The 26751-nt window shown below is 43.6% G+C and overlaps 1 protein-coding gene across 14 annotated transcripts in view; it reads left to right on the top strand.

The window, feature by feature from the left end:
* The window catches only part of APBB2 (amyloid beta precursor protein binding family B member 2), a 164884-nt gene that overhangs the window by 122222 nt on the left and 15911 nt on the right, over window positions 1-26751 (top strand). For 11 of the 14 annotated variants that reach the window (XM_077301765.1, XM_077301757.1, XM_077301756.1 and 8 more), the window contains 2 exons: window positions 387-533; window positions 3386-3513. In XM_077301765.1, the coding sequence (XP_077157880.1) occupies window positions 387-533; window positions 3386-3513 (275 nt within the window). Of the gene's footprint in view, window positions 1-386; window positions 534-3385; window positions 3514-12230; window positions 13459-19624; window positions 20476-26751 lie in introns of those variants that run through there. The other 3 variants (XM_077301766.1, XM_077301767.1, XM_077301768.1) reach the window with 3 other exon arrangements.

Raw genomic sequence — 26751 nt, 5'->3', positions numbered from 1 at the left:
AATATATATATTTTTATTTTGTAAGGGAGCCAACTGGCTATAACAATTTATTACATTGATGGTATATTTCACGTATGTTGGTTTTATTTGATGGCCGACCATTGATCAAGGCGGTAACCGAAACGTATCTGGTCAGCGGAGACATTGGCATGCATGTATGCACTGATTTTATTGAGGCAATGAGATAAGCCTTGGGTTTTTAACTTGATTAATAAATACTGGTGCTATAATTCTTAATCTTTCCCCTCTTCTGCAACAGTGATGCAAGAAGGGATGCCAAGCTTTAGTGATGTTCAATTTAAGTGACGCAAAAGCACAAGCCATGTTCTTTCGTGGACCCCATTCAGATTTGAAATGTAGCACCGATGTCTTCCATGTCTTCACAGTGCTTTGCCGTTCGGTCTTTGGGATGGGTAGAAATGGCAGAGGAAGATCTGGCCCCTGGGAAAAGCAGCGTGGCTGTGAACAACTGTATCCGGCAGCTCTCCTACTGCAAAAATGATATACGAGATACAGTTGGCATTTGGGGAGAGGTAAGGAACTTCTCATCCTTTTTCCTAGCTTGTTCCTTCTTCCAAAAGCTGGACACAGCAGCTGCAGGCAAAGAGGGTCAAGGCTGGTTGAGCTCTGCAACAAACAGAAGGGACTCTTGAGAACCAGAGGTTAGTGCAGGTACACTGTGGCTTCAGTGCGTGTATTTCCTGTTAGGAGGTTTTCTGGTCCTTTGTGCCCTGCTGGATCAGACAAAGGGCCCACCTGGTCCAGCTTTCTGTTTCACTCTGTGGCACGTGAGCAGGAACCAGAAGCCCTCAGTTGACCCCAGCATCTGGTATTCGGAGACAGAGGTCTCAGGACATGGATTTGTTAGCTGCTGTGAGCCACCACAACTAACAATGTTTGACGCAAGTGTTCATTACCACATCTTAGTGGACTCCAGACATTAATTCTGTTCTGCTTTCAATAGTTTTGTTCTTTTTGTGTGTTCTGGCTGCCAGTTCATTTCCTTGGGTTTCTCTGTGGTCTGTAACAAGAACAGAAGAAAAAGTTCTCTGTCTTTTTTCTCCATACTATTTACAAGGTTGGATCCCACCATGCATAACATTTCCAGAAGGGGGGGCAGTTTTTGCTGATTTCTCCCCCTCCTGTGGCAGACCTCCATTTCCCCTTAATGCTGTACCTGGGGCTCCTCTTTTCTCCTGGAGCTATAGCATTTCAAGAAAGCATTTTGGGTTGAAACAGAAGGGGGTGAGAAAAAGTAAATGAAATTTTCAGCAGAATTGAAGCAATTCTAAAGGTAAAGGTAAAGGTATCCCTGTGCAAGCACTGGGTCATGTCTGACCCTTGGGGTGACGCCCTTTTCATGGCAGACTCAATACGGGGCGGTTTGCCAGTGCCTTCCACAATCATTACTGTTTACCCCCCAGCAAGCTGGGTACTCATTTTACCGACCTTGGAAGGATGGAAGGCTGAGTCAACTTTGAGCTGGCTGCTGGGATTGAACTCCCAGCCTCATGGGTAGAGCTTTCAGACTGCATGTCTGCTGCCTTACCACTCTGCGCCACAAGAGGCTCAAGCAATTCTACTATGGTAGAACAAACCATACTTCAGGTGGGGGGTGTCTTTTATTGTTATTCTGAGGTTGGTATATGTTTAATTAATTTGGTGCGTGTGTTTTATAAACTGGTTTAAGTCATGATGTTTATTAATATTTAAATTTTTAAAATTCTAATGAATTCTCCCCTACGCTGAAAAATCTCTTTGCAGATGAGCAGTTCACACACTGGAGATCTCTTGTCTCCTTTAGCCTTGTTCCTATAGGGAAACTTTAAAATAATATAATTTCTCTCCTGCATTCTGAAGTGGTACAGTCCATTCTGTCCTCTCAGCATTTTCCTACCTCATTCTATTGTATGTATAGATCAGGCCTCAAGGGAGAAGTAAGAAACAGAAGGAGGGACTGCTACTTAATCATTTCTATGCACCAGTTCTGTCCTGTGAACAGCCCCTTGGCTATTTTTCCTCAGCTAGGTCTGCTCCCAAAGCCAAGTTGTTTGGGATTGCAGACACAGGAATTGTAAAGACGTTCTATTTAAGGGAAGTAAGGAGTTACAAAAGTTTCATGCTAATAGATTTATAATATATTTGTATGTAAATTACTATGTTGATTTTGTAATATTTTAGTTACCCACAGGAATTTTTACACCCCTTGTTAAAAAAAAAGAATGTATATCCTTATACATATACAATATAAAGGTAAAGGTAAAGGTATCCCCTGTGCAAGCACCGAGTCATGTCTGACCCTTGGGGTGATGCCCTCTAGCGTTTTCATGGCAGACTCAATACGGGGTGGTTTGCCAGTGCCTTCCCCAGTCATGACCGTTTACCCCCCAGCCAGCTGGGTACTCATTTTACCGACCTCGGAAGGATGGAAGGCTGAGTCAACCTTGAGCCTGCTGCTGGGATCGAACTCCCAGCCTCATGGTCAGAACTTCAGATGGCATGTCGGCTGCCTTACCACTCTGCGCCACAAGAGGCTCTTACATATACAATATACTTATATTTTATTTGTAACTGTGTGTGATTTTATTGACTTTTGATGAAGATCTCAGTGATTGAAACACATTAGGTCAATGTTTTTTGTACTTATGGTCTACCTGTTAGACCTTCCTAATGCCGTCACCCTTTAATACAGCTCCTCATGTTGTGGTGACCCTCAACCATAAAATTATGCAAGTGTTCTTTCATAGAAATTAAACCAAAACTGACCAATGGCATGATGATCCATTGTTCATGATTGTATATAAATTGGGTTTTTTTTCCAGGGTTTCTCAGTTCAGCTCTTATCCCAACATGCTGATCTCTCTGTTTTCCGCTTCACTAGACAGACAAATGCTATGTCTCCATCTAACCCGCAAGTCTGTTGTGTGGATTGTGCTCCCCCCCCCCCGGCCAAGTTGCTTGCCCAGCCACGACCCCTGTGAAAAGGTCATTTGACCCCCAAAGGGGTCCTGACCCCCAGGTTGAGAACCACTGTGGTAGACTGATATATGTGTGACCTATAGGGAAAATAACATTTTCTTTTAATGGTTTTTAAAATATTTTTAATTACCTTGAGCTCTGTCAAATAAATTGTTTATTTAATATATTTTTATATATTTGTGCCCCTCAACTTCTTTGGTTCTTATCTGTTTCTCAGGTTGGGCTTTTTGTTTTTTCTTCTTTTTGTTACAAGAAGAGGAGAGTCAACAAATGGCAAAAGAATTAGGCACCTTCTTCCCACTTGCCCTGGATAATGCCACCTACCCTCTCCCCGGAGTTAGTTTTACAAAAGCCTGAAATAGTGTTTGGTTGATTTATTGGTTATTTGCTGTTTGACTTTCATTAGGGAAAAGACATGTACCTTATCCTGGAGAATGACATGCTAAATTTGGTTGACCCAATGGATCGCAGCATTCTTCATTCTCAACCCATCGTAAGCATCCGTGTCTGGGGAGTAGGCCGTGACAATGGCCGGTGAGTGGACTCTTTCTTCTTGGTATTGAAGTTGGTGTGCAATACAACACATATCCGATAAGGAAATCTCCTTGCAGTCAATTTAATGTGTGTTTCTGAAGAACGGATGGATGGATGGATGGATGGATGGATGGATGGATGGATGGATGGATGGATGGGTGGGTGGGTGGGTGGATGGATGGATGGATGGATGGATGGATGGATGGATGGATGGATGCTACAGCCTGAAGATGAATACAAATTCCCTTTAAAGGATAGCCCTGCTGCTTCAGTGCTAGTCTTTCGTCTTCCAAGACTAACTACATCCTCCAAAGAAGGTTGTCCTCTTAACCTTGGAAGTGCTGTTACCTTAAAGGAGTCCTTTGTGAAAACTCTCCCAAAGTCACCCTTCTTGGTTTTAAATTATTTAAACTATAGATTTGATGGCAAATATTCCCCATTTGATCAAAGATATTTTGGCAAGTGCCAGGTGTGCAATTTCAGGCTTTTTGTAAAAGGATGACTATCTGGACCCCTTTTGGTTCACCTTCTGACCTGGTAATGGTGCTGGAAGTGCCGGGGTTGACCTCATGGATGAACTTCATTGTGGGAGGGGGAGAGATGGGGAAATACAAGCCTGTTGATACTTGTGGGCCTGTCAGCAACATTCAGTATCATCCAGCACATTACCTTTCTAGACCAGGGGTTGCCAACCATTTTGGGCCTGTGAGCAAATTTAGAATTCTGACAAGGCATGGTGGGTGCAGCAACAAAATGGCTGCTGAAGAAGGGAGCCAGCCACAAAATGATTGCTACAGCTTAACCTAAGTAGCACATGTGCTATAAGGGCAACTGCTGGCAAAGCAACATTTTAACAAATCTACATAGCCATTCAAATATCCAATAGCAAATCAGAAGCCTTGTTGGTCAACAGCCCTACCTGGCCCCACCCACTTTCTAAAAACGTATGATAGACACCAGAAAAGGTACTGCCAGGCAGTATAGTACCCATAAGCACTACTTTGGAGACCCCTCTTCTAGATTGATATGGGTGTCAAGGGCACTGATTTCCTGTGTTTCTGTTCCAATCGGGCCAACCAGTGCCCCATGGTGTAGCTGCTGCTTGCCTCGGTGGCCCTTACGTGATAATGTGCTGTATGGCTGTCTTCTACCCTTGAACATGACGCCACTGAGACAAGTTAGCCAAAGAGCTGGCAGGCAGTTGTCTATATGCCGATAGCATGCGGCTGCTTTTTCTTTTTGGATGAGTCCCATGTGTTAATGGACTTCTGAATCAATGTTTAGGAAATGTAATGGATAGGATGAGGGTTGATAAACTATAACTGGGTTCAGATGATACTGAGGTGCTATTGGTCAACAACAGGGTCAATCAGGGATTGTGGCTCCTCCCTGAACAAGCAACTTCACAACTTTAAGGGGCATTTAGATCTGTGCTCATTGGTGCAGGTCTCCTGTATGCTATCTAGCAGCATTACTCCACTTCAGCGGCTATGCCACCTACAGCTTTCCCTTGAGAGTCATGCTTTGGCCAAGTTCAACCAAGCTGTCATCAGGCTATGCTGTTGCAGCACACTGTTTGCAGGGAAGGGTCGGAATTTCCAATTTGATTCCTCAAGGGTGTTTACGTTCCTGGGAGAATGTTGATTATGGAGAGCCCCTTAACATATGTGCATGATGTTATTAGCAGGAAAGGGTGTTATTAGCAGGTAAGATTAGCTGAACCTAGAATCGGTAAGATAAGAGATGCTTTTCCGTGGACATTCAAAGGCCTCAGTTTGTTTAAATCAGGCTTTTCCAACCTTTTGACCGTGGAGGAAGCCCTGAGACATTTTTCAGGCTTCAGTAAACCCCAGAAGTGGTGACACACCCCTTTAGAGAAGTGGGCATGGAACCAAGTAGCAGGAACCACTCAATCAATCAACTGATCATTTCCATTGAGGAGAAAGAGAGTATGCCTGTGGAACAATCTTGGGATGTCAACAGCCATCCAGACTTCTGGGAAAGGCCATGTAACCCCTGGGAAACAGTCATGTAACCCCAGGGTTCCTCAGAACCCTAATTGGGAATCTCTGGTCTAAATGTACCCGCGACACTTTCTTGCAAATTATGAAAGTTGCGACTGGAAACTGAATTGCAGACATGGATCTGAGAACCAGTTTCTGCTGAAGATCTATAGCATAGAGGGGATGGGGGGGGGGGTAATTTGCACCAGAGAAGCAGAAGGCAAAAGGGCGAGGATACTTAACTTTTTTTCTTGCCTGCCAATTTCATATCAGGGAATACCTTTCAGAAATACCACACAGCCCTTTCTAGGGAAATTACGTTTTTCTATTCCTCGTCAGGAAGACAATGATTTTGATGACTAAAACAGTAACTCATGTCTCTTGTCTGGAATATTAAATTATTTCAAAGTCATTGCTATCTTGAGGTCCTTGGGTTTTTTTTTTTTAACCAGCCTTTTTCCTTGTAGTAATTTATTTGGTTGGATTTCTCTATGGAAGATGAAAAGCTTTTTAGTGGTACCTGAGCAGATGATTTTCTGAGCCATGTGCTAATGAAAGATTGATGAAAAACAGAGATCCTCTGATGAAAGTTTAATCTAAGGATGCATCTGCTAGTGCACCTCAGGCAGAAAGTCCTTCTGGGAGATTAATAATTCTTTCAACACACACTCTGCTGTTATCTTGAACTCTAGGTATTAACTTCTTTTTAATTTCTGTAGTGTGGCAAAATAACAATTCACGGTTTACTTGACTGTTTTGCTGACTTAAACGGTGTGATTATTTGACACCCTGGGAAGAAGGTGTGACTTGAGTTCTCTTGATCATGCCATAAAAGAGGATATTTTTCTGATTGCCTAAGCCTAAGGGTAACTCCGGGCTTCCTCTTTGTCACGGGGGAGGTAAACAAAAAATGAGACCGGCAGGGGGAAGGAGATTAGTATACATACATTGTAGGTGTAGAACAATCCCTACTGCAAATTTGACTTGATATTCAGTCTTGATATGTGTTTGTTTTTAATCTTGCACTCTTTCACACATGTCATCTTAACCATTAGTGAAACAAAACTCTTGATCTGTTAAGTAACTTGGCTGGTGTTAGAAACAGCTTCAAGGCATAACAGAAAATGTTGAAAGACAGTAGTGTGGCGCTGATACAATGCTGGCTCTTTGCAAACCATTGTTCAAAATTAAAGAGCACGCTTTGGGATTATGAGCTCTCTCCCTGACCTCTCCATGTCTCTTATGTTGTATTAGGATTGCTTATGGCGGGCACATTCAGCGTTTCCAAAATATACTTCAAAATCAAATCCAGGTTCGTGCAGAGATATAATAGTGATATGGGCACATTAGTTAACCATGGTTAAGCCTATGGAAATTTGAGCTAGAAAAAGTAAGGAATGGGAAGGGCTAGTCCTAGAGTTGTAAACTGTTGTGTGCCGGAAGTCAGAGATGCTTTTACTCCGGGCCTGAAAGAAGAACTTTACCATGATTTGTATGTGTAGCCGTGTTGGTCTGAAGCAGCACAACAAAACAAAATCAGAGTTGTTTCGTTTTACCATGATTTGTATGTTTTGATTGGATTGTAGCTTCAAGGACAGTTCATATTTCTTTGTTTTGTAAGGTAATTCAGTGGTTCAGAAAAATCTGCCGTCCTTTGCATGTTCCTTCACTCAGACATACCTGTTGTTCAACTCTGATGTCAGAACTATGAAATAATCATCATCTGAAATCTATGAAATGGTTTTGTGTTGTTGTTTTTTGTTTTGTTATAGAACAGTGTGTAGTTGTAACACCCTGGGGTTTCTTGACGGCCCTGGAAGGGTTTACCAAATGGGTGGGAGTTAACTAATTTTTAATATATTTTAAAAAATTATTATACATTTGTTGGGTGATATGACCATATATGATCATATCAACACTCCCCCCCCCCTTAAATGGCCAGTGATGAGCCTGGAGGCAGTGGGGAAAGGAGAGGGGCCCCAGGTGAGTATGTTCACAGCTCTGCTTCCCAATCATATTCTGCATGATAGCACCACTTCTGGGGCCTGAAAGCCTGAAGAATGTTTCAGGGGTTTCTCAATGGTAAAGAAATAGAGAAAGGCTGACTTAACACTCTACTGATTTAGGCCCCAATTTTAGCACTTCCTTTTCTGTCACAAACCTATATGCACAAAGCAGAACAATTCAGAAGTAGGAGGTGGGGAAGTTTCTTCCATCTTCTTTGTGCGAATGCAAGTGGAAAATGTGCATTCCTCCAAAATAGGTGCCATGTGGCCATTAATCCATTCACTTTTCTTCCTCCCTTTATCCCTATCATGCATTTGAAAACTAGGTCATAGACCACTGTGGTCTATTTCTTTCGCTCCTTCCCAGTAGGGCTTTCTCTTAGGTACTGACACTGCGGCCAAAATGTTGCTTTATCTGAATTCTGATGAATGATTATCGTCATGTTATCTATGCCAGTACACACATGTGCATTGTGTGTGCACGGGCCTCCTTCAAATGGCATGATCCCCTGAAATCACTGTGTTTTGCACTCCTCCAAGAGCAATGGACACAGTGTAAGATCATGCATCCAGGGTCCATGGGCCTAGTACGTCTTCCCGTAATGGGATAATTTGCTTGAAGTCACAGCTGGACTTTACTCCAGGCTTTGGTACAACCCTCTGCGGGGTGAACTGAGAACCAGTACAAATCAAAGTATACCTTTTTATTTTATTTATTTTATATATTTAGTTATTCACATTTATATACCGCCCTCCCCGAAATATAAAAACACTGTATAAAAATAGTATAAAAATACTGTTGGTTTGTAGGTGTAACTCGTATGGCTGCACTTGTTTCTTGTCTAATGTTTCATCTGCGTATTCTTGCCTTATTCCTTTTGGTGTACACAGACGGGCCAGGGTCTCTAGGGAATAGAAAGTCAGTCATGGGTAAGGAAGGGGAAAGTAGAACATGGATGTTTCACTTGAGACTCAAGGCTGTAATTTTCAGAGCACTGGGAACATGTGGAGAAAAGTAGTGACAGAGAGGCAGCTGAGAAAAATAACTCAGTGAAATCAGAGTAATATGGAATGACAACAAGTGAATGTACGTATCTCAAATCCAACCTTATGCTTCCATTAGAGGAGCAAGATGGGTAAGGAGGTGCAAGCAGGGAAGCAAGCTGGGACAAGCAGAAATAAAATTAAACAGGCAAAAGAAACGAGAGAATAAAACTCATATGGCATGTCTTGTTCCTTTGTTTTCAAGTCCTAAATTTATGACTTCATGCACACTTGCTGTGCAGTCCTTTCTGGAGCTACTCCACTCTAAGTCCACCAATTTCAGTTGGCTTATATCAGAGTAACGCAGCCCAGGATTGCACTGTCAGTGTCTTAGAATAAACTCATATCCAGGAGTGCAGAATGCCTTTAGACTGCATGGATTTCAGTAGCATTGTTTGTGCAGAATCCTTTGAGAGCCGCAGATGTAGAAAAATGGAAATTACTGGTGCCTGTGTCAACATACAGGCAGTACCATCCTAAGAATGTTTCCCTGGGAACAAGCCTCATTGGAAACTTCAGTAGGATTCTGAGCAGACATGCTTAGGATTACTCCCAGAGATGTTTGTAACTTTGAATGCTACCAGGAAGGAAAGTGCCTAAATTTTCTCCTGTTACTAGTGGAGGAGAGCCAGCAGGGCCGGAATTTCCCTGCTTAGAACAGTAAGCCCCCAGGCTCTCTGGCCTTAGGGACCATTCCTTGCAATTGCACAGCAAGTAGACCCTTCTTGCAAGCTGAAACCAAAGAGTTGGCTCTTCTTGAGACCAGAGCCATTATTCCCACCTCCATGACGGCCATTTTGTGCTGGCATCCTCTGCTCGTTCTCAAAATTCCACAAGTACTGTTAATCAAACTAGAGTGCCTCCTGAATTTAGATGGGAGAATTAGCAAATTCTAGGAGATTTAGCAAGAGGTTGGTAACTGTGTGGTTTCCCTGTGTGTATATCAGGGTAATTCCCTCAGAAACTCATGCAGAAACTAGTTTGAAAAAAATGAAAATGATTTTTATTGAAAAAACAAATTAAATTAAACTAGCACACTTGCACATACAATTAAGCTAAGCTTACCACAAGAGAAAAATAGAGGTGGGGTGGTACGATGAGGGAGCATAAAGGAGGGAAGAAGAAACTATCTACCATCACGATGTGCTGAAGTCCAGAGAAACTACAAAAATGATCAGGTGTATGTGGGATATCCAGAAGACTCACACACACAGGGAAGGAGCTATGGTGTGTGTCTTAAATAGCCAGATTTATATCTGGAGGCTAACCCTGGTTGAGAAAGCCTGCTCTAGACGACCAGTGGTTGAGTACACCTGAGGGTCCATACTGAAGTCTCAAGTTTCAAATTCCTGAATTGCAATAGGAGCCCCTAAAGTTCCCCTCCTCCCAGCAGCAGGAAGAGAAGAAGAGAGGATGGAGCTGTTGCTGTCACCTGCAGCTTCATTCATTAACAGTGGTTTGACTCATTCACAGTTACTGGCAATGCAGCCTGTGCCCTTTCCCTACACCTGCTGTGGCCAGGGCAGAAGCCAGGGAAGACTGACCTAGGGCAGAGGTCTGAGCCAGGACCGAAGACATGCACTGCAATGATCCAGCTTCTTCCTGGCCAGTGGCAGGACAATAAGCAAGGACACAGTCTGAACCTTTCTCCTGCTGGACCCACACCCCTTCTGGCTGGGTTGGAGCTGAAACCTGGTTGATGCTGACCATACATGTGTGCTTCCATCCAACCTAGCTCCTTTTAGAAGCAATGGGATGACTCTTGAGTTAGGGGATGTATTTTGCAGCTAGTGTGAGAATTGAAATTAGTATGTTAAGCACATGTCACTGTCGCTCCCTGGCTTGAGGGGAGAAGCACAAGTGGAATGCTAACTAGCTTGCTTAAAAGCCTTAGAGAAGTTGGAGGAGGCTCAAGAGTTGCAAAAGCCTTAGGAGCATCTCTTAAGCCAGTTTTAGAAAAGAGTGTGTCATGTGTCCTTTAACGTATGCAAAGGTTTATCATGAAAACAAAAAAAAGCCCCGTTTAGTGTGAGACTCGTCTAGGCAGTTCTTATTGTGTTTTGGAGGCTGTCCCACTGGCAGTGTCTGGGAATGTAAACCATGTTTATTTATAGGGTATTCAGATTAGAAATGAGGGTCTAGAGCAGCTATGCAGTATTTAAAGGTTTTCTTTCTCACCCTGTCTACTTTCATTGGTTAGCGGAAGGTCTGTGTTAGGAGTAAGTGAAAGAGAACAAAAACCAGTGTTGATAGGTACTTCTTCTGCAGAAAGGGAAGGTTTATAATTGCATACTTATGGTAGCTAGTTGCTTCCTTGTATGGACGCATTTGGGGTTTGGTTTGAGCAATGATGAGCCCTTCGTGCATTCCAAATTGTGTTGTAGTATTTGATGGACTTTTGAACTTGTCCACTGGGTTTTCATGGCAAAGATACTGGAGTGGTTTGCAATTTCCTTCTCCAGTGGATCACCTTTTGTCAGAGCTCTCAGCTCTATGACCTGTCCATCTTGGGTGGCCCTGCACGGCATAGCTCATAGCTTCACTGAGCTACGCAAGCCCCCTTGCCACGGCAAGGCAGCGATCCTTGAAGGGACTCCGGGGAATGGTAGAGGACAGGAAGGCCTGGAGGATCATTGTCCATGGGGTCGCGATGGGTCGGACACGACTTCGCACCGAACAACAACAATTAGATGAAAAGGAAGGAAGTCTGGAACGAAGATTTGAAACATCTGACAAAATAGTAGTATGTGTCATTTTTAACATTAAAACATCACACAACTATAAGAAGCGGTGAAAGAAGATCAAAAATCATGGCAACAGTTGAACCATAGGATCGGCAAGAGTCGGACTCGACTGAATGGCTAACAGATTTAACCACTTTACAAGAAAGAAAGAACCGGTTCCTGGCTTCAGTGGCTGCAACATGATTATCTTCCAGAGTGACTGAAGCTGCTGGCAGGGGAAGATGGATGTGGCCTCAGTGATGGAATCACCAGCTTTCCGTGACAGCAACATCTTACATCTCTCATACCCTGGCACATCCCATTAAAAGATCTCACGCAGCTAATCAGAATAGACCATACTGAGACAGGCAGACAAATGATAGGATCTAGTGCAAGTGCTCTCCATATGATCTTACCCAGGCTTGCATCACAAACAGGATTGCATGGAGGTGAAATGTATGCTTCCTCCCAAAGGTTATACTGAAGCTGCCATTGGATTGTGTTGTCCCAGTCAAGTCTGGAGTGGAAGTCATCCTTCCACTGCAAGAGGGTTCCTTGGACTGCAGACTGGGCTGAGCAGCATGGTAGCCTAGCAGCCAATATTTGCCAAATTGTAGTGGCTCATAAATTAGTACAACGTTAGCCCTCCGTCCTTGATGTTTTTGAATCTCTGTAGACCCCTATCAGGAGGGAAGGCAACATAGTAGATAGCCAGATGTCATCAGATCTCAGAAACTCAGCAGGGTTGGTCCTTGGAACAGAGAAAACCAAGGAAGACTCTGCAGCAGAAGGCAATGGCAAGCCACCTCTGCTTCTCACTCGCCTTGCTGGGGTCGCTAGAGGGTGACTGAGACTCGACAGCACTGTTGCCAATCTCCAGGTGGTGACTGGAGATCTCCTGGAACTACCATTGGACTCCAGGCAACAGCGGTCACTTGGAGAAAATGGCCGCTGTAGAAGGTGGACTGTGTGGCATTATACCTCATTGAAGTCAGTCTGCTTCACAAACCCCGCCTTCCTCCAGCTCCGCCCCCAAAATGTTTAGGAATTTCTCAACCCAGAGCTGGCAACCCTGCTTTACACACTCACTCCCCACCCCTAGTCCTCCTTATGAGAATTTCTTTGCTACTGAGTGTTTTAACGTCTTTGGCATCCCAGAATGGCTAGAAGAGAAACTGATGGGCAGTGTCAAACACATATCCTGAAGAAGTATTGACTGTTGTGGAACAAACTCTGGTTTGCTTGCAGCGTTTCCTTGAACGACCAACCGTGGTCTTTGCTGGAGTGCTCGTGAATTGCCAAATGTGCAACCCGAGCTAGACTTCTTTCCCACTGAATGTAATTTAAGGCTGCTTGTTAATCAATCTAAGCATTCTTTGTACCGAACATTAAACTCCTTAGAAGCAAGCACATGTTGACTGTACTAATTGCCATTTCTCACTCACTCCACTGCCCTGTTTGTTTGTTAGATTTGTATACCAGGTCTCTGAGGATTATTCTTGTACAGCACTTGTATGTTTCAACACCCGTTTCTAGAATCTGCCCTTCCAGTGTATACTTAAACCCCCTTAGACATAATATCTTAAATAGGTGTGAAGAGAGCCTAGGTATATCGCATTATTTGAGGCAGCGGGTAGAGAGGTTTCCAGTGCATGGGTCTTACATCTGTGCTAGATGCTCAACAGTTAATTTCGGCAGCCAATAGGCAGAAGGGTAGTCTCTGTAGTACTATAGATCTGTGCGGAGAGCGGGGAGGAGCTGAGTGCTCCGGAGCCAGAAGAGCACAAAAAGTGCCTCAAAGCAGTGGAAAGCCAGGGCGCTCCTCTGCCGGAGCTGCTGCATGGCTCAGACGTGAGCAGCGCCTATTTCCCTCACTGCCGCTTGCCCAGCCGGTGAGAAAAGAAGGAGGCTGCCTTGCCAAGGAGAGCTGTTGCTGGCCGGGCTTTGTCCAACTTGATGCAAAATGAATGAGCTGCTGTGCCCCCGAGGGTCTCCGCGGCGGGTCGCTGGAGTGGGAGTGTACGGCTGAACGGTGAGTGTGCTCCAGGCACACAGGCAGCTGTGCAGATGTTGAACAGAGAAACGGCGGCAGGCCACGGGGAAGTTGGAGCTGGCTGTTCCTGGTGTGCTTGGCTCTAGGAATTCTTGTGTGCTGCCTTAAGGATTAAGGTAAGAAACTTTCAAAAGAAAGCCCTTGTCTGCACTCTGCAATGCCGGGCAGCTGGTCTTTTGCCCTCTCCAGCTGGGTGCCTGCAGAGCAAAGGTCTGTTTGTCGAAAGGGCTATTGTGGCTGCCTTGCCAGGCAGGGGGGCTGCTTTTCGCTGCTGTGCCTGGCAAGGCAGCTCCTGTCTCCTTGTTCCTGAGAGATGACACTTGGGAAGGAGCTACTGCTGCAAGGTCCAGATGTGTGTGAATCCATCAGTAAGATCCCTGCCTCTTTATTCCTCCTTTGCTTTCAGACTGTACACTGATGAGCGTTCAGAGGCATTTATTGTCTCATGTTTTGCAGACCGAAATACCTGCTGTTCAGCAGCTGCAGTCACCAGCTTCCTCTGTTCGACTTGCTTAAATTGGCACTTTTGGTAACGGCTGGGAAGTAATTTGTTCTTCATCACAGTATCGGGCATCATGGGCAGGAAACGACACAACTGCCCAGGTACCCGGGCTTGTGCCTGTTTGTGGTGCATCTGTCATTAGTACGATGAAACCCACATTGACCCAGTTCATAAGCAATGGGTTTGAAAATGATTTGAGAGGATATCAGCCTTTTCCCTAAGATGGAATATGCATAACTTGGATGCATATACATTGCTAACAAACTTCCAAAAACAAAAGTGTGTATGTGTGTGTGTGTGTTTGTATGATTTTGAGTAAAGAGCTGTGCATCCACAGGGTTAAGCAGAGAATCTCTCGTTTTCTAATTTGATAGGAGAAACTTCATGGGTTACATATGGTGGATTAGTCTGGAATAGTGAGACATTTCCCTTGCCTTAATCCTTTCTGTATCTGTTGAAGAATGTGTTAACGAGGCACAAGTTTATGGACTTGTTAATTGATGTACAGCTGGGAATCCTCATTAAGATGTTGGAGACCGGAAGGGGGGGACACACACACATCCATCTTGTTCTCCCCTCCCCAAAAACAACTTTGCACTTCCATTCTTCAACTTGGCTTGTGGGATGTGCTGTTGGATCTCTTCCCTTGCCGGTTATCTTTTTGTCTGTTTTCTGAGAGCAGAAGAATATTAAGAATTGCTGCACTCTTGCTGTAGTGCAATAAAATCCACAGCAAATTGGATATCTTAGAGCAATGACTTTAATTACGTATTTGTACTGGTTTCTTCTCTATTAACATAATTTTAGCAGCTGGGAAATACAGTCTTTTTATTATTCATCCCTGAAGCATTTCTTAGGAGGTGAAAGAACGGTAAATTATTTACCCTGGAAATTGAGTGCACTTTCTTTCCCCCTTGAATCCCTGTGCTCTATACAGGGAACAATTAAGGCAGCCTGGAAAACTGTAGATACAATTTATGTTTAACAACCAGCCAAAACAGATGCAAGGGTGGAGCCATTTTAAATCTTGCTTGGTTGTAATATTAATGAGAGAAGGCAAAGTGATATTTAAAGTTTGGGACATAAATCAATGTTTCGGCCCTGTTCAGTGGTGCCATAAACAATGCTTTGGAAGAAGTACTGAGGGGCGGGGTTGTAAACTCATTCAATTAATTTTATTCCAAACTTCGTATGATGATAAGATAAAAGCTACCATTTACATTTTGTGTTCAGCAAAGTGCTTATTGATGTGTTTATTGATGTCATGGGCTGATTCAAATAATGGAAATATTCTGTGGTCCAGATTGATTATATCAATGTCACAGGCTAAATTGGCCTTTCTCAACTTTTTTACCATTGAGAACCCCCCGAATCATTCTTCAGGCTTCAAGAAAACCCAAAATAGGCGCGATTGTGCAGAATAGGGTTGGGAAGCATAGCTGTGGACACACTCATCTGGGGCCCCTCCCCTTCCCCCCCAGGCCCATCATTGGCCACTTTGGGACGGGTTGGCGGGTCAGCATGACCATATATGGTCATATCACCCGATAAATGTTTAGCAATTTTAAAAATATGTAAACATTAATTAACTCCCACCCATTCGGGAAACCCTTTCAGGGCCATCAAGAAGCCCCAGGGTTCCATGGAATCCTGGTTGAGAAAGCTTGGGCTAAATCAAAAGTTCTAGTTCAGTTTTAAAGGATTGTTCATATTCCATGTAGCTTTTTTTATCTACTTAGTTCATTTCAGATGTAAATGACCTACATTCTGACATTTTGTCATCAGCTACCTCCCTGGGATGAATGAGAGGATACCCTGCCTTGAAGTCAGAATCAGAATCACACATTGCTGGAAGAGACCACAAAGGGCCATCTAGTCTACCTCCCCCCGTTCTTGGGGACTTAAAAACACACACACTCCTGACAGGCACTCATCCAATCACCTTAAAATCTTCCAACAAAGGAGACTCCATCACCCTCCAAGACATTATATTCCATCTACAAACAGCCCTCACCATCAAAAATCAAAAAATGCTTTCTAATATTTAAGTGCTACCTCCTTTCCTGTAATTTGAACCCACTGCTCCTAGTCTCGTCTCTAAAGCTGCAGTAAATGTGTTGGTCCTTTAGGAATAAAATGTAAATGAACTAGGAAATGTTACCAGTTGAAATGTCTATGTCTGCCTTGGACACCTAGACCGTGGCCAAAGTATAAACTTCTTTGTACCAACCTAAACTGATCCATGCTTCAATTCACTTGGCCCGGTACCACTTATTTTTAAGGAAAGGCCCGTGTTTTAAAGGAGTATTTTGTATTCCAGGCTGCAACATGTAATTGATTTCCTTTATCTGGGACACTTTATCACTAAAGTGTCCCTCGTTAGCAAAATATTGATCAAGGGACCCTGGTATGAACCACATTAGACCATGCCAGAAGCTTTAATGCTTGTGAAAACCATCTAGGCTGCTTCTTATGTTTATAAATTTAGCAGTTACAAATTACACATTTAGAAACGACCTTAGCATGTCAGGCAAATGCATGTACTGAATTTCACTTCACGTCCATGATCAGATTGACCACCGAGAGCCATGGTTGGTACCATGTGCCTGCCACAGATTTTTTTTTTTGTCTTGGGTATTCATTGTAGGGTGAACAGTGGAAGACGCATGTTGAATTTGTGCTTGTGAGTCAGTTATGACTACTTGTAGCCTTTACAGATAAAATAATTGTGAATGAGAAGTTGGGTCATCTGTGTAATATACAAATAGAGATATAGGATGGAACAGGCTTCCTCGGGAGGTGGTGGGTTCTCCATCTTTGGAAATTTTTAAACAAAGGTTGGATACACATCTGACGGAGAGTCTGATTCTGTGAAGGCTTAAGGGAGTGGCAGGTTACAGTGGATGAGCGATAGGGTTGTGAGTGTCCTGCAAAGTACAGGGGGTTGGACTAGATGACCCAGGACGTCCCTTCCAACTCTTTGATTCTATGCCACCATTTTGGTTAATCATTGGAGGGCAAAGGATCTGTAGCTGTTTTTTTTTTTAAAGGGAGCTGATGCAATAATTTATGGGTGTGCTAGACTAAAAGCAGCTTCTTTAGGTTGAGTCTTTCCTACTCCACATTTTCCCACAGTTGGCCTTGAAGAAGTCATGGCTCATTTATAGCTAAGGCTGAATTGAAAGCTGGTTCCTATCAAATTTGACTAGCCTTGAGGAGCATTTCTTGTAAAACACACAGACATCCCACCATGCCTGGGTCATCTGGGTGTGAAAGAAACGCATTCAGCTGGCACTCTTATTTTACGTGAAATTAAGTCTTAGATTGCAAGCCAGGTGGGCAGGCCGTCTGTGAGAAGTATGATGAATTTTTAGACTAGAATATTTCCTGTGAATACCTTTAGGCTTTGAAAGCTTGTTCCTAAGCATGTAGATTTCTAAGTACATCTCATTGCTTTCAGTGATACTCCTGGTTAAATGGAGAATTAGAGTACAGCAGTTAGAGGGCTAGAAAGAAGAGCCCTGAGTTGAAATTATTTCTCTGCCCTGAAGCTCAGCTGGGTGAACTTTGGCTTCTCTCACTCACTCACTATCCGCCTAAAATACCTCACTATAAGGACTAGGAACTCAATTTCCTTTTGTTTTGGTTAAAAAAAAAGACTCCCAGGAAACTTGATTCTCTGTCAAATCTGATATTTTGCACTTGTTCCTACGGCTTAGCCGGTATTGTCATTACAAGAATATATACATACATACAAAATAAATGTAAAATGCTAGAGAAAAGTCCCCAGTGGTGTTATGTAGCAAATAGTAATAAAGAAAGAGTTCTGGGGTAGGGGGAAATCAAGGTTTTGACATCTTGACCGGTGTAGAGAGGATTTAATAGAGCACATCTTTGAGCTAACTCTAGAGTGCTAGCTTACTGCTAGAAGTCTGCATGCACTGGACATCCAGCTGTTATCAGTAGACAAATTGAGTCGGTTCCCCTGGGAACAGACGATTCCCCTTGGGGGCAATGCTGTGGCTCATAATAATGGCTTATCTATAAAGCCAATTGGCTTGGTACATAGATCATCACAGAGTTATGTCCTGGAATACTGCCAGTTGGAAAGGCAAACCATATCCTTCGGTTATTTTTATGTATGTGTGAAAGAGGGAGAGATAAGATTATTTCAGAAATCGGCTACTGTTCTGGTTAGCACTGGAATTAGGATGCAGTCACCGGAGAAAAGGAAGGAAAAATCCTTGTGGTTACTACACAAGATTTGCTAATAAGTGTAAACCCTTGTTCATTGTGGTCTATATGTGTGTGTACGTATGTGTGTGGTGGAAGTGCCTGGTGAAAGAGCTCTAATTTGCAGGCCCTGCACAACTGGGGTAGCTCAGACCATTGCTGTGGCTGCCATGGGGAGTAGATGAAGAGTGGCAGAGCATTCTGGTCCCACTTGCTTTGGGTAAGACAGAGAGATGCCTGATGATGATGTGGTGATGGAGGCTTACCTCAATCGTTGCGTTTTTAGTTATTAAATATATTTATATAGCATTATATTTTCTTAACTCACTACTGGGAATGATCCCATCATAGAATCACAAAGTTGGAAGGTACCTCCTGGGTCATCTAGTCCAACCCCCTGCACTATACAGGACACTCACAACCCTGTCACTTAGAGTGCATTCATGTACCACTCTTCATGTGAAACCTTCCCACTTTCTGTAAGCTCCAGAAGAAGGAATGTGGAAGTGGGTGGAAGAATGAAAATGGAAAATCAAATTACCATATTGACAGAGAGCAGCACAAAAACAGTGGAAGTGTTTTGCTTAAAAAACTACATTGAACTTGATTCTTTTGTATCTCCAGAAAGTAGGTTTGGTTTATTTGGTGGCTTCCTTCCTTCCTTCCTTCCTTCCTTCCTTCCTTCCTTCCTTCCTTCCTTCCTTCCTTCCTTCCTTCCTTCCTTCCTTCCTTCCTTCCTTCCTTCCTTCCTTCCTTCCGCTAAATCTTTTTAAAATGTTGAGAAGTTCAGTCAGAAAAGGCCTTTATATGAAGAGACGGTAGAATCCTATTAAAATGGGTGAATGATGAGGCAGATTGGATGTCTGTGTGAATTAAGAGCACATCAATTTTAGACGAGGTGGTGTGTTCTCGAATGCTGTAGAAATCAATTTATTACTGTTAGTGTCACACTGCAGTGATTGTAGGTTCCTGTGTTGCTGGGGGGGAGGAGCACTGTTGTATGTCCTAGAATATGCACGCAAGTCAAATTGCAGAACACATAGAAATGCATAGCATTTGTATAGCACTCCAGAGTGTTATCTTAATATTCATTAGATTGCCTTTGTAAAACATTATGATGTGTTTATTACTTATTTGCTTCATTCACTCCCCTCTTTTCTCCTCAGTGGGCACCCAAAGCAGCTTACAATACCATTCTCCCTCCATTTTATCTTCACAACAACCCTGTGAGAGGGAAGTTAGACTGAGAGTGTGTAACAGCCAAGGTCATTCAGTGACCTTCCATGGTATAGAGGAGATGGGAACCTGCAGTAGATCCTAGTCCAGCCATTTAAGCACTACACACTACCTGTGTCTCAGTGAGATAATGATTCACTATGGCTGTCTAGTCTATTGGTGGCTGAGGTCAGATTTTAGACCTCCTCTGTTTTATAGGCACCGTAAACCCTGTCTGAGTCCAGTGGCCTCTTGAAGACCAACAATGCTTTATCCAAGGCATGAGCTTTCATGTTCAGGCACACTTTCTCAGGCAGTAGAACAGGGATCTGAGGAAGTGTGCATGCACACGAAAGCTCACACCTTGAATAAATCTTTGTTGGTCTTCAAGGAGCCATTGGACTCCAATTTTGTTGTGCCGCTTCAGACCAACACGGCTGTCCACTTGAAAATGTCTAAGTGAATTTGTGATCATATTTCTCCTCCACTGATTGTAATGGCCCTTGGGCTAGTAATGGTTTTCTTGCTATTGATGTTACCATTTCTGATTTTCTTTAATTCGGTCCAAAGTATCCAGAACTGACCGCTGTGCAAAAAGAATTAGGAGGAACGGAAACAACTTGAAACAACCCGGTTCTTAAATTTCCTTATCCCAAGTCAATGAAATGCAAAGCAAGGAACTCTAAACATTAAACACTGGTGAGGCTTAACAACCCTTTCCCCCCACCCCCTTCACATAAAGCATAAGATGTTGATGATAAAGTGGTAGTGTGGAGCCGTGATTTGCCCCAATTATTGTCTCTTGAAATATGACCCTCTCTTGGGAAGGCAGACGTTAGTGTGACTTGCTTTCTGTCTGTGCCCCAGCCAAATGCATCCCTTATTTGTGTGGGATATTTTAAGCCTGACTCCTCCAGCACTGATACGCATGCACTGCTTGCCTTTCTCAATTTGACTGGTACCTTTATGTTTCCAAAAATACTGACCTGAACACAGCGGGTGTCAAGGTGGAATAATAGTGAGTCGGAAATAAAACATTTGCAGCACATTGTGTTAAGCCAAGAGGGGGATGGTGTTTCGAGTCTGTTAAACATGCAGGACGGGAGCTCTCTTGTATGAATGTTTCCTTCTAACTCTCACTTTCTGCTCTATTTTTCCATGCTTTTCCTGGATTCAGAGAGAGGTAATCTTTTGATTCTCTAATCCCTCCCCCCTCCCCCGGTTTTCTGTCTCCCCATTCTCAGTGTTAACCATGAGTGTTGTGAAGACAATTGGGTACTGCAGAGTAAACGCATAACTTGATTAAGATCACATTCACAAGGAATTATGTATTCCTTACTAAGGGAGTTTGAATTGTAAAAGTCAGGAAATAGAGGAGAGATGCCTTCATCTCCAAAATGGGACAGAAGGGGGGCTGTCCTCTCTCTTACCACCCCATTTTCAATGCTACTCCTGACTCAAAGTCACAGGCCTTTAGATTAATTTCCGTACACAGAATTACAGGCCCATGGGAATAGCAATGTGGAGCCAGCTGTGTGGCCTAATCCTGATAACAGATCTGCTGCCAGTGAGCCAGAGTTTCTGATATGCTTTGAAGAGGGGCGGTAATCCAAAGCCTGATTGGGGAGAGAGAGAAATAACCTTTAGAATGCTTAAAAAAATATCTGAGTTACAAAGTGCAGTATATCTGTTTCGTCTCTGAGGAGGAATTGGCCATTTCTTACGTGCCTCTGAAATGCTTCCTGAGTTCCTCTGACATAAGGTTGTGATGTGTGTGTGTGGGGGGGGGACGGACGGACAGAGAAATAGTTTAGGTAAGAGAGAAACTCTTCTGCTTTTCCTCAAGAGATATGATGTGATAATTTACCATGTCTGGCTGCTTCTGATTAGTTATTGAGACCTAACTAAATGAATGGCTTTTCAGTGCAGGTGTCATTTTGATGTTTACAAGAGATAACCCAGGCTAGCTTGATATTCTCAGAGGCTAAACTGGTTAATACTTGAATGGGAGACCACCAAGGAAATCCGGGGTTGCTACACAGAGGCAGGCCATGGCCAGCCACCCCTGGATGTCTCTTGCCATGAAAACCCTTACAGGGTTGCCATCAATTGCCTGCAGCTTGACTGCACTTCTCACCACCAATGGTTCATAAGTATAATGAACTTGGTCTTGGAACCTCTCTTGTTGGTAAAAGTCCCCAGATTACTCAGTTCCCCATCTGAAAAATGATTGTAGGTCCATGTAGGTCCACAATAGTGATGATGACGTGGAGGCAAATGACCAGCCACTTCTGGACCTACCTTGCCTGCCTACCAGACAATCCTTGGATCTCCTAGCTACATGCCGTATGATAAATAATAATCTCAAAATCTCAGCTTTCATCTTCTTTTTAATGGAACCAAATTTCTAATATTTAAGGCTGTAAAGATATGCTACAAAATGGGTGGGAGTTGAGTTAGATTTGCAGGTATTATTATTGTTGTTGTTGTTGTTGTTGTTGTTGTTGTTGTTACATTTACAGCATCCTATAAAATCCCCATTAAAACACCCATTAAAAAACATAAAAACCCAACATGACGGGAAGCCCATTCCCAACCCCCACTACTAGCGGGACGGAGAAGGAGGTCTGATCATGTACTACTACAACCCCGTGGGGGGGGGCATTGATCTACTTCGCCAGCCTCAACCATAGACTTGGCAGAAGAGCTCCGTCATTTTTAATGGACCTCAGCATTTGTGAAAGAGCTCCGTCTTAAAGGCGGGGTTTCATTGCCCTGCACATCTTGCTCCCTTCCCCGATGAATATCAAAATCAGGATAAATAATGGGAAATGGTAGACATTGCAGAATTGTTGTTCTTGTTGTCGTCAGCCATTCAGTCATATCCAACTAGAATAAATGATCCAAACTAGAAAAATTAAAGCAAACTTTTATAATTATATTTTCTTGGGCAGGTTTGTTTTCTTTGTTTATTACAATGCACAGACACAGCCGTGAGTGTTGTTATGAATCACTTAATATAGAAAAATGATTTTGTGTGTCCTTTCCTGTCTCCTGCCACAGAACTTTGAGTCACTTTCAGTTCTGGGTGCTATAGATTAATGATTGATTGGTGACTTGGCTCAAGTCACCTGTGGAAATGCAAGAGAACCTGAAGGAATTGTGTGTAAATAAACGGGGATATAACATTGCCAACCTCCAGGTAGAGGTTGCCATCTTTTAGTTGTAGACGACCACAGCCATATTATGCATGCCTGTATAAGTTACAGGATTGAAATAATAAAGATTATTTAGCTGCCCGCCAAGAAAAGGCAAAGACTGTTTAATGGACCTCAGCATTTGTGAAAGTCACTTGCTTGGGTAGCATGAGGTGTTTCTCTTCACGGCTAAACTTTCTGTGGTGTGGCAGCACAGCCTTCTTAGTCTGCCCTAGAGGAAGTCTTGCTAAGGAATAATTTTGTGGTTTTCCTCCTATTTCATGAACTTCGCAGAGGCACTGAAAATACGTTTCTTTTGCTATTCTGAAGCTCAGGCCCACAAATAATACAAAATGCCATAGTGGAGTTTCACTGTTGGATTCTTACGGGGGGGGGGGGGGGGGCTGATCATGTTCCAGAACAATGGATAATTCAGAAGGTGGGAATTCAGAAAAAACACACTGTTCTCTAGTTTTAGTTTTGCCCCTGGCTAGAACAATATCTAGGATGCAAACCTGCTTTGAATGGCAGCATTTCTAAAGTTAGTCTTGGGATGCTTTCACGCACGCTAAATAAAGTCGTTTCAGTCCACTGCAGGGACTGTTTGCAGGTGAATGTTGTCATCTCACACAGTAAAATCCAGTGCATTATTTGGTGTATGTGAAAGTCCATGTTTCACTTGGGCCCAAAATCTGCTCAAAATCCCCAACCCCAGGGAAGCTAAATTGGCCTCAGTCAGAGCCAGGGCTTTCTCTGCCCTGGTGCCATCTTGGCGGAACACTCTCCTGAATGAGACAAGGGCCCTGTGGGACTTAAAAGAGTTCCACAGGGCCTGCAAGGCAGAGATGTTCCACCAGGCCTCTGGTTGAGGCCTACAAACCCAAGCATCAAGTGGCCTCCTTACACAGACAACAGCATCCGTAAGCCATATAGTTAACATCACAGCCCTTTATTGCCCCTCTCTCCCACTGGAGGTGGCAGAAAGCTCCTGGAATTTTAATGTAAATCAGTTTTAAATTATTTGAACGTTTTAACTTTTTTATAATTCACTTTGATGAAGGGTAGTATAAAAATCCCAAATTAAATGAACAAAAATAAATCTCAAATAATACAGGGGTCCCCAACACCACAGTGCCCTCTGACACCTCTCTTGATGCCTGCCAAATATTTTGAGAAAATACTTGGGGCTTTTGCCAAGCAGGGTATCTGATTGGCCATTGGAGATCTGGTTGGCTGAGCAGAATTTTAAAAACAGCCACCACAGTGCTGGTGTTTATTCTGTCTCTCCCTCTTTGTTTTTAACTACCTCTCTTCTCTCCTGCACTTGGGCTTCCTGCCTTCCGCAGCAGCCATTTTGTAGTTGGCTCCGCCTCCCATAGCACCCATTTTGTGGTTGTGCTCATCATTCTGTTGTCAGAATTCCAAAAATGTGCCCATGGGATTTAAAAGATTGGGACCCCTAATAATTGTAAGGTGTCTGGTTCTTTGCTCATAAAAATTGCAAACCATATCACCTAAATACAAAGTGGTGATGCCTACATACATGGGGGCCCCAATATGCAGGAAAACGTGTAAGTCAGGGGTAGTCAAACTGCGGCCCTCCAGATGTCCATGGACTACAATTCCCAGGAGCCCCCTGCCAGCGAATGCTGGCAGGGGGCTCATGAGAATTGTAGACTATGGACATCTGGAGGGCCGCAGTTTGACTACCCCTGGTGTAAGTTAACCAAGAGAATAGAAGAAACTTTTTAAAAAGCAGCCTGATAAGAGAACTGAAAACTCATCAAACAGGAGACAGGATGTTAGCATCAGTTAAAGTGGGGAGTGATAGAAGCTTGAAAAGAAATAAAGTCTCTAGCTGGAAACAGTTTTTTGAGAACCCAGTGAACCAAATATGTGGCTGATGGGCTAAGTTTTGCTTGGTGGACCCCAAATAATGGAATGTGTGGAGGCTTTGGGGTTATTTAGGATGTGGCGTGTTTAACTGGGATACCTCACAGGCCATTAGCGCAATACGAGGCTTAGCACACCCTGGACAGTGGTCCCCTAAATTGTGTTTTATGTCCCTGTGTGTGTGTATTACCATCATTGCACCGTTAGATGGCAATTAACCAGGTGTTAAATAATCCTGGCATTCCAAGATGTGTTAGTTACCTCCAGGGGGTAACTGCTTAAAAGAATAAGAGCAAAGAAAGGTTGAGCTGTTTTTATCTTTCCATGTTTGTTGCTTGAATGGAGACATTCTTTCTCCTCCACCACCTCCCTAAACAGTTCTGTAATGAACTGACCCCCACACCATAAACGGAGCAGATTCTCCTGTGTTAATAGCTGATTAACAAAATGAAGCCACAGCCTTGCTCACAATAACATTGATTCCCCCCTTCCCCAGTCAATTTGTTTTCTGGCTTCAGCCCAGTCTAATTTCACTGACCCCACAGAGGTATTACCAGGCAGAGAGCATCAACCACAGGGATAAAGGGTAGACATTTTAGTAAGCCAGGCAAAAGCTAAAGGTTTTAGTAAGGAAAACCAGCCACTGAACAGTACATGGCACTGCCTGAAAACGGCTCTGGCCCCCTACTTTTCTTTAATGAACTGTACAGTACATGGCAAATGTTTTTTCAATAGAGGCCATATTTTGAACTGAAGGGACAGAATAATTGATTCTGCCTATCCAAAGACTCCTTTAGCAACCAAGATACATCACTGAACAGCAAGAATGGCTAGGTAATGGTTTCAGCTACCCGTCTCCTGATGCAGTCCTGTTTCAGAGTTATTTCATGAGGTTGCCCGTTGCATAACTGGCCACCCAGGGTGCTCCCTTGGCCTTTCCCAATTGAGGTTAAAGAAAATAAAATGGTGTTAACTTCAGCCGCCTCAATGCAGGCACATTAGGGCCGAACTGAAATAAAAGGAGAACAAGTCATTGTCCTCCTCTGTCTTATATCCCAGGGAGAGGGGTGAATTGGGTTGGAGGAAGGCATTAGTCTTCCACCATGCCATTTTTTTCTAACTTAATTCTCCAAAGTTGCTGCTTGCCCCAGGTGACCTACCTTAGGGAGAACTCCGGTGAATGATGGTTATAGAAGCCATCTTCCAAAAAGAGGGCCCGAATCTTTTGGAGCTGGTTGGAGCTGGTTGGAACAAGAGCTACCAGCTTCCAGGTAGGACCTGGGAATCCCTTAGAATTTCAGTTCATCTCCAGATAACAGAGATAAGTTCCCCTGGAGCAAATGGATGCTTTGGAGTGTGGACTCAATGGGATTGTACCCAATGAAGTCTCAGGCTCCACCCCCAAATCTTCAGGAATTTTCCAGCCTGGATCTGGCAACCCTAGTAACCCTGGTTGAGAATAACTGAGATAGGTAAGTAGATAGAAGGCAGGAAGATAGATGTAGGTATAGGTAGGTAGGTAGGTAGGTAGGTAGAGACAGACTTGGCAGGAAGGTAGATGTAGACAAACTTCTGCAGAAATCTCAGAAGTGATATAGCTCAGGGGTAGCCAACCTGTGGTCCTCCAGATGTTCATGGACGACAATTCCCATGAGCCCATGGGAATTGTAGTCCATGAACATCTGGAGGACCACAGGTTGACTACCCCTGATATAGCTTATTTCCCCCCCTCATTTCCCCCCAATAGTGAAGTGCTCAGGCAGTCCAAGTGTTTTGCCATGTCATGTACGGAATCAATTTTTGTACTGGAGAGACCTTGGTTTTAGATCTCTGCTCATCCTTTATTTTCTATGGGATGACCTTGAGCCTAACCTACCTCTCAGGGTTGTAGTGAGCATAAAATGCGGCAGGCACGTGTGTGGCCACCCTGAACTCTGTGCATGGAGGGTAGTATGCAAAGGTAAATTAGCGTAATCCCCATGCTTTACAAAACAAACACAGCGTAGAAGGCAGTTTTCCCCAGCGTGGAACATGCCACTTCTTCCTTGTCGTAGCTGAACAATTTGGCCGTGAACTCTCTCGGGGTGAACAGAATTAAGGGTAATAGGGGGAGTGACCCGTGGAGTATTCGAAAGGAAGGAAGCAGAAAAGAGAGCAAAGAGGAAGGCTGTAGCAGCGTGTTCAAGACTGAATGCTTCTCGCTCTAGGAAAACAATATTCTCTTGGCCTCTACTGCTGACATGAATGTACACCTTGCAGGCACAGGGCAGAGGTGCTGTGAAGCTGTCTTGCAGGTCACGCAGGAGACATGTGCTTAGAAATAAACCTGGCAGATCTTTGCCACTGAGATTCAAACAGAAGCCCTGCTT

This window comes from Paroedura picta, chromosome 10, assembly GCF_049243985.1.
Source record: "Paroedura picta isolate Pp20150507F chromosome 10, Ppicta_v3.0, whole genome shotgun sequence".
NCBI classification, from domain to species: Eukaryota; Metazoa; Chordata; class Lepidosauria; order Squamata; family Gekkonidae; genus Paroedura; species Paroedura picta.
Note: the sequence above shows the minus strand (reverse complement) of the source record. Positions and strands in the feature narration are given on the sequence as shown.